This window comes from Phocoena phocoena, chromosome 4 (genome assembly GCF_963924675.1).
Source record: "Phocoena phocoena chromosome 4, mPhoPho1.1, whole genome shotgun sequence".
Taxonomy (NCBI): domain Eukaryota; kingdom Metazoa; phylum Chordata; class Mammalia; order Artiodactyla; family Phocoenidae; genus Phocoena; species Phocoena phocoena.
This window is the reverse complement of record NC_089222.1, coordinates 76,928,157-76,944,371: the sequence shown is the minus strand read 5'-3', so window position 1 is coordinate 76,944,371 and position 16,215 is coordinate 76,928,157. Positions and strand designations below refer to the sequence as shown.

Below are 16,215 nucleotides of genomic sequence, written 5' to 3'. Positions count from 1 at the left end.
GCGATGGGTGCCAGCCTGGGCCTAAGAAGTAGCTTGAAGGCTTATTTTAAAAGTCGCTCAGTTGTAAGAGATTCTGCAAGAGCCCAGTGACTGGAGAGCTGAGGTTCTGAGGTCGCTGTGAAACTGACACCAGGACTGGCTGGTGCAGAATGAGCCTCTAGAACAGGGTGTGTCCCAGGGCCTGGACAGAGGGGTCAGCTGCAGGACAGGTCAAGTGGCCACAGCAGAGCAGGTTAACATGCCCTAGAGGCAGAGAACCCCTGGCTGTGATCAGGGGATGACCGTTTGGCGCTCGGTCTTTTAAAACTAGAAACTCCTGCTCTAAGCTCGTGTCACGCAGGTCACCACCACCCTACCCTTCCCTTCTCTGAGGGGGCCAGGCCAGGAACACCCGCTACTCATCTGCATCTCTGTATCCAAACAAAAATTCCTCATTCTGGAGTCGCTTGGCATGGCCCTTCCCCGATGCAAGGTGTTCCTTTGCTTCAGTGATAATACACACTCACAGCATGCTAGCTTACAGAGCGCTTTCTAAGACAGCCCCCTCCCTCTGTGTTTCTCTCTGCAAGTTCTGAGATGGAGCCAGACATTCCACCTAACACCTCTCTGGAATTGTCTTCCTTCTGTGTCCACTATACACCAGCATGCTCTCAAGGTGCTGTTCTGGGTTAATTCCAGGAAGCTGGTGAGTGGTAACAGAGCTCCGAAGGCTGACCTCTAAGGAACACATCCCCTTTGACCTATAGCCCACATGTAATATACAAAGTCAACTATTTCCTCAATATAAGTAAAATAAAATGTTCACATACAGAATGCTCTACTTTAAGAATACTGCAGTCAGCATTGTGAATGCATGAAATGCCATTGAATTGTTTAAGACAGTTAAATTTAGGTATATGAATGTCACCTCCTTAAAAAAAATACTGTTATTACTATACTTCTTGACTTTATGAACTGCTTTGACCATTTTCTTCTTCAACTCGCTTTCTTTTTACATCCCTGCAGGCCAGAAAATATAGAAACAATTAGTTATTTCTTCTCAGATAAGGAAACTGAGGTCCAGAGAAGGTCTGACCTGCCAACTAGAGGATAACTGAGCAACAGAGATCTCCAGTGTGTGGACTCCTGGGCCAGTGTTCATTCTACAAAGGTTCCAGGGCAAACAGCCCAAAGGTTCCGCTCCTTCATGACCTCCAAAGTCAGCAAAGGAAGCAAGGCCTCTTCATCTGTAGAAGCTAAGTCACCTCTTACTCTCTGAATTTGAGGGAGGAGTTCATCTCTGACAAGCAATAGGGCAGGAGGGTGAGTGTGGATCAGTTTTGCTAAGCCATTTTTCACAAGTTCACTTTGAATTTTTTAAGTGTAAGTCCAGTGTTTTATAACATATTCACGAAGTTGTGCAACTACCACCACTACCTAATTTCAGAACAGTCATCATCCCCAAAATGAATGCTGCACCGCTCAGCGGTCACTCCCCACTCCTCCCCGCTAGCCCTCAACCACACTCATCTACTGTTAGTCGCTATACTTTTGCCTGTTCTGGACATTTCAGATACGTGCAGTCATTCAATATAGGTGGCCTGCTGTGTCTGGCTTCTTTCATTTAGCATGTTTTCAGTGTTCATCCATGTTGTCGTCTACATCAGTACTTCACTCCCATTTCTAAATCCCCAGGGACTCTTCCCGTTGCTTCTTTCCTGCCAGCGGTGGGGATGTGGGGATGGAGGGACCACAGTCAGGGCAACAGAAAAAAGCCCTCATCCTGGTAGAGCCCAGAGAGAAGAAACAGACCCCTCAGCAGCATCACCAACATTCCCCTTCTTCAAGTAAAACATATGACAAGGTACGTCAGATCCACCAGCAAACAGTTAACTACACAGGCCTGTACAGAGCACATAGCCCCTGAATACACTCCAGAGGACCACGCAGCCAAACGTGCCACTTAAACAGAGGCAAGGCCCAGTGTCATCCGGGAAGAGTGATGCTCTTGACTCCTTCATTCCACAAGCTTTCAGGTCCCTGTTCTTAACTTGTAGACTCATAGCACAACCTCATCACCTCATCACCTCAGCTGTCTTCTGCTCGGATCAAAGCCTTCTAGCTGCTAAAGCATTTCCTGGGGGAGATCGTCCGTGTTTAATCCAGGACAAATATTACTTGCAAACCCCTGACTTCCATGTGTATCTCTGCATCAAGCTGATGACCTGACTCCCTGGCGGCCTGAGCCAGCAGCTTACTAAAAGTCTCTCCAGTGGGGCATAACCTCGATATTCTTACAGCTATTTTTCCCATCTTCCTCTTCTCCTTTCTAGTACAAGGTGGACGAGGAATTATCATTGCCTGCTTGCAGAGGAAGAAATGGAGGCCCAGTAAGGGCAAGAGACCAGTACCCATTAGCAAAAGGTGACAGAACTGAGATAAGGGGTCCTAGCTCCCACCCCACTGCTCTGGATGTACCATGTGGATACACGAGAGGGTGAGTTAACCGAACACTCCTTCCAGGTAGGAAGTGAGAGAAAAGTGAGAGTTAGTTCTCAATTGTCAGATTTGAGACATCCTGCCACCAGCCCCCCTCTTCTTCTCCTAGAATCAGGTGCACGAACCCAAAACACGACTTGCATTAATAGCAAAACATCGGCGTCCCTCCCCACCCCCAAATTCTCCAGCACGGCCCAAAGTTAACCATAGACAAAAGAAATAGGGCCAGTGGGCGTATATCCACTTTACTTGTGAGTCCAAAAGGAAAGCAGGCTTTCTGGCAGGTCAGCCTGCCGAGGAGAAGGCTGAAGCAGAAGCAACCACCCTGCTCCACATCCCCTGCAAGCCGCCCACCCAGCCTCACTCCTTACCCTCCCTTCAAACTTGGCGGTGGCCCCTTCTTTGATGCAGAGGTTCCGAGGGGGCAAAATGAAAGCAGGGGCCTCGGTCAGGGGCATGGAGACAACTCTCGAGGGATCCACAGTGAGGGAGGTTTTGGAAACGTGTGTCGAGGCAGCCAGCTTCACATCCCCCATGGCCTGCAAACAGGAAGATAGATCAGGTCAGACGAGACAAAGTACAGCCCGTCCTCCCTGCAGGCGGCCGACGTGCCCAGGGTGCTGGTTGGGGCCGCAGCGCTGTGGGCTTTACAGGGAGCCCCACTGGGTCAGGGGCCGCCTGGAGCTCCTCCCTGGGAATGAGAGTCCCTGTGTTCCCTACACGCAAAGCTGCAGGGGTGAAGCCCAGTCTGCCCCCAGACACCAGCTCCCAGGGCCACGTCCTGGTCTCCCCAAAACCCCGTGGAGAACTTCCAGGAAGGGGGCAGCTAGAGCAGGAACAGAGAAATCAGATGTTTCTCGGCGATTTTACAATGGATATCTGAAGTCATACTTAAGTCACTCAACCTTCAGAATCTATATACGTGTTAGGCACTCAAGGTGAAAGTAAAAGCTGCTTTTGCCTGAACTGTGAGGGCTCTTGGGCTAAAGAAAAATGGGATCCACTGTCCAAGAAAGAAAAGAGTTTAGGGTTAATACGGCAAGGATCCCGGGTGAGGTGAGGTGAGGTGAGGTGAGAGTGCGGGGTTGAAAGCAGGGAAGGAAGCAAGGCTAGGGAGGACCCTAGCCACTTCTGGGGACCAGAGTGTGAAAAAGCTTCAAAAGCCACAGAACGTCAGAGAAGGGAGCATTTTAAGGTTATCCAGGCTCACTCCTCCATTTATAACTGAGGCCCAGAGAAGGTAAGTCACTCACTCAAAGAGACAAAGCAAAATGATGGCATCACTGGCAAGTAAACCTCAGGCTCCTGACTCCTGGTCCAGGGCCCCGTTGGGACTAGACAAGATGTCTATGGGGGCTGGCAGGTTGATTGGAACGAAGGGATTTCCTTAGGATTAATTCTAGAAGTGGAATTAGTAACAGGTATGAATCAGTTCCTGGTTGCAAATTACAGAAATGGACTCTGGCTCTCATAAATGGAGAAGGGATCTGTTGGAAAGACAGGGAGTAGGGAAGCTATCAAAGTCCACAGGAAAGGCTGGAGAACCAGGCTGGGAAAACAGGCAGCAATCGAGAGAAGCCAGGTTGTCAGAACCTAGCCAAGGTCACTGGACACCCGTTGCCACCCCCTGGAATATGTCCCAAGTATCCCTGCTCCAGATTTCAAGTCCAGGTAGGAGCCTCACCAGGCTGGGATGCTTCCAGCTTGGGGACCACATCCTACTCAGCATGGAATCCACGGTACCTGGCCTATCACAGCCCTGCAACAAACGTCTGCTAAACTGAAGAGGAAGAGTATTTCCAGTTTTTATTTTTCTGTTCATTTTCTTGGGATCGTCAGTCACAAGCCTATGTTCCATGCCAAGTGGGGTGAGCTGACAGAAATGAACAGTGATAATCTGGGCATGTAATTAGTTTGTTTAAATTTAATAACATCTAACAAAACTAAAATGGAGGTTACAAGTTAAAGTAACAAAGACCTAGGTTTGTTTGTAACAGGGCACATCCCCTGCTTGACAAAGCCAGCTTTCTCTTTCACTGATGAGGTATTAGCTTTGCAAACAAAATCCTTTCCAAATGCTAAGACTCACAGGTTCACTGTAGTAAGTAACAATAAAAACCAAATTTATGTAGCACTTACTATATACCAGGAACTATTCTAAACACTTTACAAATAACAGCTCAATTGCTCCTCACATCAACACTATGAGACAGATGATCTCATCATCCCCATTTTATGGATTAGAAACCGAGGCTCACTGAGATTCAGTCATTTGCCCAGGGTCAGAGTATTTAGTAGGGGGCAGAACTGGCATTTGATCCCAGGTGTCTGGCATCAAAGCTCCTATTCTTAACCACTGGACCCTCTTTTTTTTTTTTAATTAATTAATTTATTTATTTTTGGCTGCACTGGGTCTTTGTTGCTGCATGCGGGCTTTCTCTAGTTGCAGCGAGCAGGGGCTACTCTTTGTTGCAGTGCGCGGGCTTCTCACTGCAGCTCTTGTTGCAGAGCACAGGCTCTAGGTACATGGGCTTCAGTAGTTGTGGCACGTGGGCTCGGTAGTTGTGGTGCACGGGCTTAGTTGCTCCTCGGCATGTGGGATCTTCCCGGACCAGGGCTCGAACCCATGTCCCCTGCATTGGCAGGCGGATTCTTAATCACTACGCCACCAGGGAAGTCCCCCACTGGACCCTCTTGCTTCCTATTAGCAGTCAGAGTTGGCTGGTGGGAAGGGGGCCTGAGGTTGGGGTCATAAGCAAGAAAACTGACAGCTGCTACCACACACACATAACACTGAGATCTTCCGTATGACACAGCATACCAACGACAACATTAAAAGGCATTTGATGATCTGGGATAAAATGTCTGCAACAAGAATGAAGGACTAGGATATTTTATATATAAGAAAACAGCCTGACAGATAATGGGTAGAGCTATCACTTGGACGGTTCATAGAAGATAGACAAATGACCACAACACAAACGGAAGCTGCCTAGCCTCAATCAGAATCCAAGAGTGCAAATTAACGACAAGTTATTTAAAAAAACTAACCAAATGACATTTAAAAAGAAAGATAACATACAATACCGGTGAGACTCTGGGTACTCATACCCTTCTGAGGAGTATAAACTGAAGCAATACTTCTAGAAAGCAATTTGTCAAAAGGATTCTGAAAAAAATGTCCATCACTTTCCCCAGTAATCCTACATTTAGAAATGTATTATTGGGAAAGAATCAGAGATACAGCCCCAAATTTATATATGAGAATGCTAATCACATTACTTACAGGAAAATAAACAGAAAAATAATCCAGTTAAATAGAAATAGAAAAAAAAAAAAAAAACAGTTAAATATCCAACAGTGAGAATTGGTTAAATACAGTAGAAGTTATATGAATAGGCAGTTATATGAATGTATATTTACAAGGAAAATAATAATAGGAATTTAACGATATAGAAATTTTAAACTAAAAATAAGTTTCATTACGGAAAATTTCAAACAGAAAAGTAGAAAGAATGATAAAATGAGCACCTCAAATACCTATCACCTAGATTCAACAGTTAACATTTTGCCATATTTATATCATTGTTTGTGTATGTGTTTGCAGAACCATTTCAAGGTAATCAGGATATAATTTTAATGGCAAGAATCAGGATATAATCATTCACTCAATTAAAATATATTTATTGGGGCTTCCCTGGTGGCGCAGTGGTTGAGAGTCCGCCTGCCGATGCAGGGGACACGGGTTCGTGCTCCGGTCCGGGAAGATCCCACATGCCGCAGAGCGGCTGTGCCCGTGAGCCATGGTTGCTGAACCTGCGCGTCCAGAGCCTGCGCTCCGCAACAGGGGAGGCCACAACAGTGAGCGGCCCGCGTACCGCAAAAAAAATAAATAAATAAAATAAATAAATTTATTGAACATCCACCATGTTGCAAGCTAGGGGCTAGGGATACAGCAGTGAACAATTACATGTGTGTGTGTGGTGAGTGTGATAACATGGGGTTCTTATATCCTGCAGAGCCTCCCAGGACCATACCCCAGAGGGGACACTGTTCCCTCTGCCCTCCTCCACTGCCACTGAAGTGAGGTGACAAATGCAGTCTGGGCTGCCAGTGCCAGGGCTGGGGTGGAGTGAGGGCAGGTGTCACGAGGGTCGTCACCAGCCGCAAGTCCAGGGCACTGCTACTTTCCAGCTATTAGCTGGGCAACGTACTGCAACTCTCCTGGCCTCGGTTTCCTTTTCTATAAAATGAGAATGATAATATCAATCTCACAAAGATGAGGGGAGGATCTGAATGACAGTATATATAAAACACTTAGTACAGCATAAAAGGCACTCAATAATTGGTAGCTGTCAACATGGTCATCAACCAGCTCCCAAAGGGAAAGCAAGTTCCCCAACCCTGCAGGACAGACCCTTTTCACCAAGGACGGCAAGCCCAGGCCAGCCTGATTATCCTCAGGGCAAGGGTATCTGAGTGGGATTATTGTATAACAGCAGTGAGAAGCATATGGCAGACCATGAGAAGGTGGGTAGGAGGGCCTGGGGCCCCTTGACAGCCTCCGCAGCACCGTCCTGTGTGTCCTAGCATGGAACGGGCAGGGTGCATGCACCCGACATCGTGCTCAGCCCTAATCTCACTCAATCTCCTGGTCCTGCAAGGCAGTTCTGATTATGTTCCTTTCACAAACGAGGACACCAGGGCTCAGAAAACCAACTACATTTGTCCAAGGTCACATAGCTAAGAAGTGGAAACCAAACTGAATTCTGATCGTAGCCATATTCTGTGGGCTTCCTGGAGGGCCCTCGGACCCAGACTAGGCATTTCCTGCCTTCCCCAGTAATGGGAGATGCGATAGGCAGAGGCTTGGGAGTTGCATAAAGGAAGGGGGGCGGGGGAATGTAACATCCCCTTCTGCTCTCACTTCTGGCTTTCAAAGACACAAGACGCTTCCACTCTGCTTTCGGGGGAGCTGGAAACTAAGAGTGGTGACATCGGGCTCAGAATCCTCTCTATAAATCCTCTTGATCTTGACCTTCTGAGGTCTCCCGAAGGCCCTGGATGCTATCATCAAAAGGAACATGCTCGGCCCCATACACACAGAAGACAGAAGTCTTCCATCCCTGGGCAGGAGGGAAGGTCTGGCTTCAGGTCAGAAACAGAACAGGCAAGTCAATACAGCAAGTGCCCTGTGAGGGGTGGGGGAGGGTAGGTAGGGCAGTTATTAATCACCACACAGGCAGAACCAGAGCCCAATCCCAGGCTGGCCAGGCACACCAAACAGCTCTGCTTGGCCCACCACCCGGCCCACTGCCATCAGCCACATAAACATATTCTGTCCACACTGCCAATTAATGGTTACTGGCATATCTGGAATGCTCTACCAATAATAATTATTATAATAATTATAAATCAAACCAAACCATCCTTGTTCCCTTCTAACCCCTCATCCAGCCTGTTGACCACATTCCAGTCCAGAGCACCAGAGGGCCTGGGTGGCTTCTGCAATAATTTCTCTATCGGCAGAGCAGTACTCAGTGGCTGGAGTCAAATACACCTACCCAGGGGGTTTTGTTCAGCACCAGTTAAATGCAGATCAATAAGAGACAGAAGGTAAATGGGAGTGTTTTCTTAATTTCACTTTCAGATTTTTCATCATTAGTGTATAGGAATGCCAGAGATTTCTGTGCATTAATTTTGTATCCTGCTTTACCACTGCAACAAAAAGAATGAAATATCTAGGAATAAACCTACCTAAGGAGACAAAAGACCTGTATGCAGAAAATTATAATACACTGATGAAAGAAATTAAAGATGATACAAATAGATGCAGAGATATACCATGTTGTTGGATTGGAAGAATCAACATTGTGAAAATGACTCTACTACCCAAAGCAATCTACAGATTCAATGCAATCCCTATCAAACTACCACTGGCATTTTTCACAGAACTAGAACAAAAAATTTCACAATTTGTATGGAAACACAAAAGACCCCGAATAGCCAAAGCAATCTTGAGAATGAAAAACAGAGCTGGAGAAATCGGGCTCCCTGACTTCAGACTATACTACAAAGCTACAGTAATCAAGACAGTATGGTACTGGCACAAAAACAGAAATATAGCTCAATGGATAGGAAGCCCAGAGATAAACCCACACACATATGGTCACGTTATCTTTGATAAAGGAGGCAAGAATGTACAGTGGAGAAAGGACAGCCTCTTCAATAAGTGGTGCTAGGAAAACTGGACGGGTACATGTAAAAGTATGAGATTAGAACACTCCCTAACACCATATACAAAAATAAGCTCAAAATGGATTAAAGACCTAAATGTAAGGCCAGAAACTATCAAACTCTTAGAGGAAAACATAGGCAGAACACTCTATGACATAAATCACAGCAAGATCCTTTTTGACCCACCTCCTACAGAAATGGAAATAAAAGCAAAAATAAACAAATGGGACCTAATGAAACTTCAAAGCTTTTGCACAGCAAAGGAAATCATAAACAAGACCAAAAGACAACCCTCAGAATGGGAGAAAATATTTGCAAATGAAGCAACTGACAAAGGATTAATCTCCAGAATTTACAAGCAGCTCATGCAGCTCAATAACAAAAAAACAAACAACACAATCCAAAAATGGGCTGAAGACCTAAATAGACATTTCTCCAAAAAAGGCATACAGACTGCCAACAAACACATGAAAGAATGCTCAACATCATTAATCATTAGAGAAATGCACATCAAAACTACAATGAGATATCATCTCTCACCGGTCAGAATGGCCATCATCAAAAAATCTAGAAACAATAAATGCTGGAGAGGGTGTGGAGAAAAGGGAACACTCTTGCACTGCTGGTGGGAATGTGAATTAGTACAGCCACTATGGAGAACAGTATGGAGGTTCCTTAAAAACTACAAATAGAACTACCATATGACCCAGCAATCCCACTACTGGGCATATACCCTGAGAAAACCATAATTCAAAAAGAGCCATGTACCAAAATGTTCATTGCAGCTCTATTTACAATAGCCAGGAGATGGAAGCAACCTAAGTGTCCATCATCGGATGAATGGATAAAGAAGATGTGGCACATATATACAATGGAATATTACTCAGCCATAAAAAGAAACGAAATTGAGTTATTTGTAGTGAGGTGGATGAACCTAGAGTCTGTCATACAGAGTGAAGTAAGTCAGAAAGAGAAAGACAAATACCGTATGCTAACATATATATATGGAATCTAAGGGGAAAAAATGTCATGAAGAACCTAGGGTAAGACAGGAATAAAGACAGAGACCTACTAGAGAATGGACTTGAGGATATGGGGAGGGGGAAGGGTGAGCTGTGACAAAGCGAGAGAGAGGCAATGACATATATACACTACCAAACGTAAGGTAGATAGCTAGTGGGAAGCAGCCACATAGCACAGGGAGCTCAGCTTGGTGCTTTGTGACCACCTAGAAGGGTGGGATAGGGAGGGCGGGAGGGAGGGAGATGCAAGAGGGAAGAGATATGGGGACATATGTATATGTATAACTGATTCACTTTGTTATAAAGCAGAAACTAACACACCACTGTAAAGCAATTATACTCCAATAAAGATGTAAAAAGAAAAAAAGAAGAAGAGACAGAAGTAAGAAGAGAAAAAAAGACGGAGGAGGGGATCAGCAGAGCAGTGGTCTGAGGGCTGGAAGCCACACACCGCCATATCCACACAAGGTGAGCTTGGGCCAAAGCTCACCTCCAAATAAGGTTTTCACAAGTAGCAGAATTTATTAATCCTTCAAAGCAGCACTAAATTCATTTGACTTTAATTCGATCAAAAGCACTTTCAATTGTCTCCTGAACCCAGAAAGGGACACGTTCAACTATGGCCAAGAGAGAGGGCAAAAAGACTGAGGCAAAAAGCCTCAGAGAAAAGTGTAAAATCAAGAATCAAGTTACACAGCAGAACAAGTTTAGAGCAACCAGCTGCCCCCTTCCCTACCCAAAGTGCATACATTTTAAATGATCGTAGTCCTTAAGCACCTGATCTGGCAGCAAGGCATCCTGGAGATACCATACCTTCCCTACAGGGAAGGGCTCCCAGTGGGCTCTGCACTGGAAGCCTGGCCGACAGCCATGAACCCCCGGAGCCACAGGCACACAGCAAACACAGCAAACCACCGAGGTGCAAATGCCCCAGGCAATGACAGCTTCCTCTCCCCACCTTAATCCTCTCTCTTCAGAGCATTCAAATCCTGACAAATTCCCTAATCTCTCCTAATCCTGGAACGAGCTGCTCCTTGGCTGTGGGCTGTGCCTGCTGACTTGCTGTGACCCACCGGAGCAGGCAGTGTGGCAGGGTCACACACCAGAGAACGGACACGCCTTACCGTGACCTCTTCCCCGGGCAGCTCTCCCATGAGTTGGGACGTGTGGACGGCCACGCTTTACCACTGTACTGCAGAGACGCCTGTCCAAGGTCTGTCCGAGAAGGAAGACAGTGAAGGAGAGCCAGAGATGTAGCAGAGCCCAGTGTCAGACTGAAAAGTTAAGGGGCGTTTGTCTGACTGCTCACAGATGTTGCAACTTGCCTTGCACGGAGCAGCCAACTTCACCCGGTCAGAGGGATGTGTGGTTCCAATCCTCCCAGCTGGGGTGACCTTTGAAACCCCTGGCTGCCAGCTGCAGAGGCTCTGAGTGGAGTCCCAGGGAAACCAGGGATGGAAGCTCACAGGTTTTTACTTGTTCAGAGCTGCAGGTTCCAATCTGAGTGTGGAGCAAAGGGAAGACACTGTCAAGCTGAGAGCTGAGTCCTTGGAGGGGCTGGGCACACCCCCAACTCCACATCTGGCCTGGAACACTACCCATCCCTAGGCACGTGTGGCCTGGGATTACCACCCAGGGCTCGTGGGACCCTTGCCTCCTGAGACCCAGCTCCCTCCTCCTTGAGCTGAAGAAGCCCTGTTTATGATCCCCAGAGTGGGAGCAAGCTCAGAGAGCAGATGGATGGGGGACTCCTGTGCTCCTGTCTTAAGGAATCTGGGCTGAGATTTGAACCATGCTCCACAGACTGTGTTCACGGTGTTGAGAACAGGACCTAGCAGCGTGGGTCCTGACCCCTGGAGAGCTTCAGGAGTGGTCCCTGGCACATACTTCTAAAACATGGTAGCAAGGTGATGCCCAGTCCAGTCCTTCTCCTCCAGGGGACAGAAGGTATTTCCATAGTTCCAAAGGAATCTCTCATCCTATGCAACTCACACCTTGGGACAGACTGCAGATGTCCAAATCAGAAATGATGTGGATTTAAGCTTTTCTACTGGCTCATGTCTGATTCTTGAGTAACTGGCCTTCTCCTAACACCTAGCTGACCCCTTAGCCACTAGCTCAGCAGTTCTCAAACATTTTGGTCTCAGGGTCCCTTCATGCTCCTAAAATTATTGAAGATCCCAAAGAGCTTTTGTGTGTGAATTGCTGCTATCAATATTTTACTGTATTAAATTAAATTTTTACTGTATTAAAACTAAGAAATAGTAGTTCATTTAAAACATCAATAATAAGCCCATTAGGTTAACATAAGTAACACTTTTAAAAGAAAAATACATTTTCTGAAACAAAACCAAAAACAAAGTTTAGTAAGAAGAGTTGTTTGTTTTTGCAAATTTCTTTAATGTCTGGCTTAATAGAAGACAGCTAGATTTTCATATGTGCTTCTGCATCCGGTTGGTTGTGGCATCACGGTGTTCGTACCTGCTGGAAAACTCCGTCTGAGAGAAAAGGAGAGTGAAAAAAGCAATGACATCTTATTACAAAAATTATTTAGACCTCCTGGGCCCATGAAAGAGTCCCAGGGTCCCCAGGGCCCACTTTGAGAACCACTGCTCTCCCCTATCTCCTGCTCTCCCCATCACCATCTGTTCTTCTGTCCTCTGTAAAGCACACAAGTGGAAGGGGAATAGTGGTTTTATAGGAGTAGTGGTGTGAGGCTTTGAGGGGCAGGTGGGAGAGAGGGTGAATCAATACCTAATTTGATTCCATCTGTTCTTCCAAGGGGAATGGTTGAACATATGTGGACCGGAGAGATGTGAAGACAGATACTGATGAAGAGTACACCTTTAAGGCAACTAAGTTCTTGGTCAAGACTGGATATGCACCACAGACTCTGGAAGACCTTGCACATGGTAGATATTTGAATATTTTATGGATAATAAAGGAAGAAATGAATCCAAAAAAACAATGCTACTCACCCTGAGTAACAGAGGTGACTCCAGATCTAGGTCTCCTAGACAGAGGTCTCTGGGGAGCCACCAGAGACTGGAAAGTCATTTTGAATTGGACAGAACTAAGGACAGTAATTCGGACAAAATCATGGAAGGTGTGTCTATCACATACATCGTAGTTGGCCACCATGCAGTCATGTGGTTATTTGATTAACATCTGTCTCCCCCACTGGAACATAAGCCACTCCACTAGGTCACAGGTCCTGGGTGGTTCGCTCACTACTGTATCCCTAATGCCTAGAATACGGATGAGCACACAGTAAGTTCTCGACAAATACTTGTGGAATATATGAATAAATTGAAAGTTGGGCTAAAAAAGCATAAAGAATCACTTCCAAACTATGGTATCACTTAATTTTGTTGTGGAGCAAACATGTGAACATTAGAGAGAGGATGTAGGGAAAGGAGTGGACGAACAGGTCACAACAATAAACAGTCTAACTCTCTGGGGCCTGTAGGCATTTGGTTCCAGACACATGGGTACCAGTCCTGGCTCTAAAGCTGGCACGTAACTTGTGAATCCTTTCCCCTCTTTGCTTCTCAGGCTGCCTGGGTGTGAGGTGAGCGCAATCATACCCGGCCCTGGGTACACTCTCTGGGTTTCCTGCTGGCATCCTTGAGAGACTTGGGCCCAGGTTTCCGGGTTCCTAAGGGATATCAGGTAAAGCCAGCCCACTCCTTCCTACCCCACCCACCCCCAGCTGAGTTCTTCCCTGAGCCCACAGGCAGCCCTTCATTCCCCATGGCGTCCTGGGCCTTTCCTCTTGAAAGACACATTAAAGGAAGGTTGGGCGGACTTCCCTGGTGGTGCAGTGGTTACGAATTCGCCTGCCATTGCAGGGGACATGGGGTCGAGCAGCCGCATGTCACAACTACTGAACCCCGTGCGCCTAGAGCCCGTGCTCTGCAACAAGAGAAGCCACTGCCATGAGAAGCCCATGCACCGCAACGAAGAGTAGCCCCTGCTCACCGCAACTAGAGAAAGCCCGTGCGCAGCAACAAAGACCCAACGCAGCCATAAATACATACATACATACATACATACACACATACATTTTTTAAAGAAAGGAAGGCTGGGCTTCTACAGGCAGGTGACCTACCCGCTTCAGCCCGGCCACGTCATCAGAGGAGCAGACCACGGGCAGGAGGAGGGTGTCCACTCAGCAGCTCTACCCTGAGTGCCCACATCTTTGGCAGAAAGTTATTGTTAAATTTCCTTAAAAGGGGATCAAACCCAAAAAAACACAGCCAAATGAACACACAGTGTGAACGAGTGAGGCCTGCTCTCCTGGAGCTGCTCTCTTACTGTTGGGATTCTTGCTTAATTTGAGATTTAATGAGACCAGATGAGAGAAGCTTTCTGCAGTAAAAGTCACATGCAAAAAGAAATCAGAGCCAGAAACCCTGATTATAATTAATAACAGCATGCACATTCCTATCACAGTCTTAGCAACATCCTAAAGTTCACTCAGCTTGTTAGCAGTATCATCCCTGCAGAAGTAAGTTTGGGGTCACAGGCGTGCTTACTCAACCATCCCCTTCTCAGATACCTTGCCTCCCCCTCCATCCTGCTAAGCCACGCCGATGTGCCCGTGAGATGAGCACAGTGAGGACTCAGGCAGGAGCAGCCCCACCTCGTTCCGTGGGAGCCCAGGAAATCCACTCGGGGAGCAGGAACGGTGCTTGTGGCTTCCATCAACAGGATGCCCCTCAGCAGGGAACAGACTGCTGTGCAGTCAGATGTGCGTTCTCCACTGTGAAACTGTGGCCTGAAAAAGTGACAACCTCTGAAAGTCTTCGTTTACTCATCTGTAAAATGGAGCTGCTATTAATACTCTCCTACCTGCAGGGTTGCTATGAGGGTCAGCAATGTGTATAAAAAACAGCCCAGCCCAGTCTCTGCCAATGCAGGGGACCTGGGGTCAAGCGGCCTGCGTGTCTGGCACAGAATAAGAGCTCAATCCATGGTGGCTGCCATGGTTAATGTTGTTGCTGTCATTGCTGTTTTAAGATTTCTGTCAGAAGCTCAGAGCATAGAAGCAGCCCTGGCCAACAAGGGGGGGCCAGCTCAGGAAAATGGGCAGGCAGCACCTGGCGGTTAAGTAGCTCAGGAGAGTCAGAGGCTCCAGTGCCCACTGTGGCTGCACCCTAGCCACTGTGTGACCTTGAGAAAGCCACTTCCCATTTCCGGTTCTCTCTCTGACCTGAAGGGCCTCTCTGGACCTTCCTGCCCTAGTTCACCTGTGTCTCTAGGACTGTTGCCAGCTCTCCATAGGATACCTGGGCAGGTAGGAAAGGTTCCAGCAGGGGGAGCCAAGCCCACAGCAGAGACAAGATGCTTTGGGACACCAGGAGAGGAGAAAGAAGAGACTTCTGTTCCAGGCCCTCCACGGAGGGCTTCACAGGCTGACAGGCGCATCTGGTCCTCGGCGCACACTTGTGAGACACAGGCACAAGCCATGAAGACTGAAGCCTGGGCCAGCGCTAGGATGGGCATGACTGCAGTCATTCCGGCTTCGCAGCCTCTGGCCTTTCCCAGGTTGAGCTGCTGATTCTGTGAGGTCTGTCAGAGAGGGGCTGGGGCTGAAAGAGCTGAGGGGAAACCCCAGGAAAAAGAGGAGAAAAAGGAACCAATAATAGTTCCTGTTTAGTGAGCACTTATTAAGTGTCAGGAGTGGACTAAGTACTTAAGGTGATTCCCTTAGCAAAGCGGCAAATATTAACAGCAAAATTAATGGGGCAGGGTGCTGGGGAGAGTCATTTGCTCATAAAGTAAGTGGAATATATTCCTTTTCTTTCTACCACTTCATTCTTCCTCTCCTCCCTCCCATTTAGCCAACATAGTCATTTATTTTGAAACCGGAGTCTTGGGCAGGGGGAGCACATGGAAGGGGTGGCAGGTGGGCAGGGGTGGTGGGTACACTATTAGGGATGTAGTGTCCGAGGGGTGAGAGTGGAGGAGAGGGAGAAAAGGGAAGGGTCCCCACTCTGTGCCCTGAGTCTGCCCGGCCATTCCTCTCCTGGTCTTTAGTGAAGCCTAGGAAAGCTCCGGAAAAGAAGGCCCAGGAAGGGAGTCCATGATTCTGCTCATCACACCCTCCCTGGAGGGACCCTGAGCAGCTTCTCCAGCTCCAGACAGGCATGTCCCATCCCGTCTTTCTGAGCCACTGGAAGCACACGCTGCCCCTCAGCTTTCTGCCGGGAGCTGGCCCTGTGGTGATGATCTGAGGGGACCGGCCCAGAGGATCCTGTGCTGGGAGGGCCCTTGGATTCTAAGGACACGGCTGCAAGTGAACTGTGAGCGGAGCTCGCCCAGGCCCAGCTACTGAACACGGACCCAGCTTCTCTCCCCACAGTTTAGGCGAGTTGCCAGCACCCCATGGCCTGTGTCTCCTGGGAAAACACTAGCCCTGTGGCTGGACCAATGCCTGGCTGATACGAGGAGAGAGAATGAGAAAGACCCTTCC

The 16,215-nt window shown here is 47.5% G+C and overlaps 1 protein-coding gene across 8 annotated transcripts in view; it reads right to left on the bottom strand.

The window, feature by feature from the left end:
* MYLK (myosin light chain kinase) overlaps window positions 1–3,014 on the bottom strand; it is a 178,841-nt gene extending 175,827 nt beyond the window's left edge. For all 8 annotated transcript variants that reach the window (XM_065876030.1, XM_065876031.1, XM_065876035.1 and 5 more), the window contains exon 1: window positions 2,850–3,014. In XM_065876030.1, the coding sequence (XP_065732102.1) occupies window positions 2,850–3,014 (165 nt within the window). The remainder of the gene's footprint in view (window positions 1–2,849) is intronic.
* Between the last annotated feature and the right edge of the window lie 13,201 nt (window positions 3,015–16,215).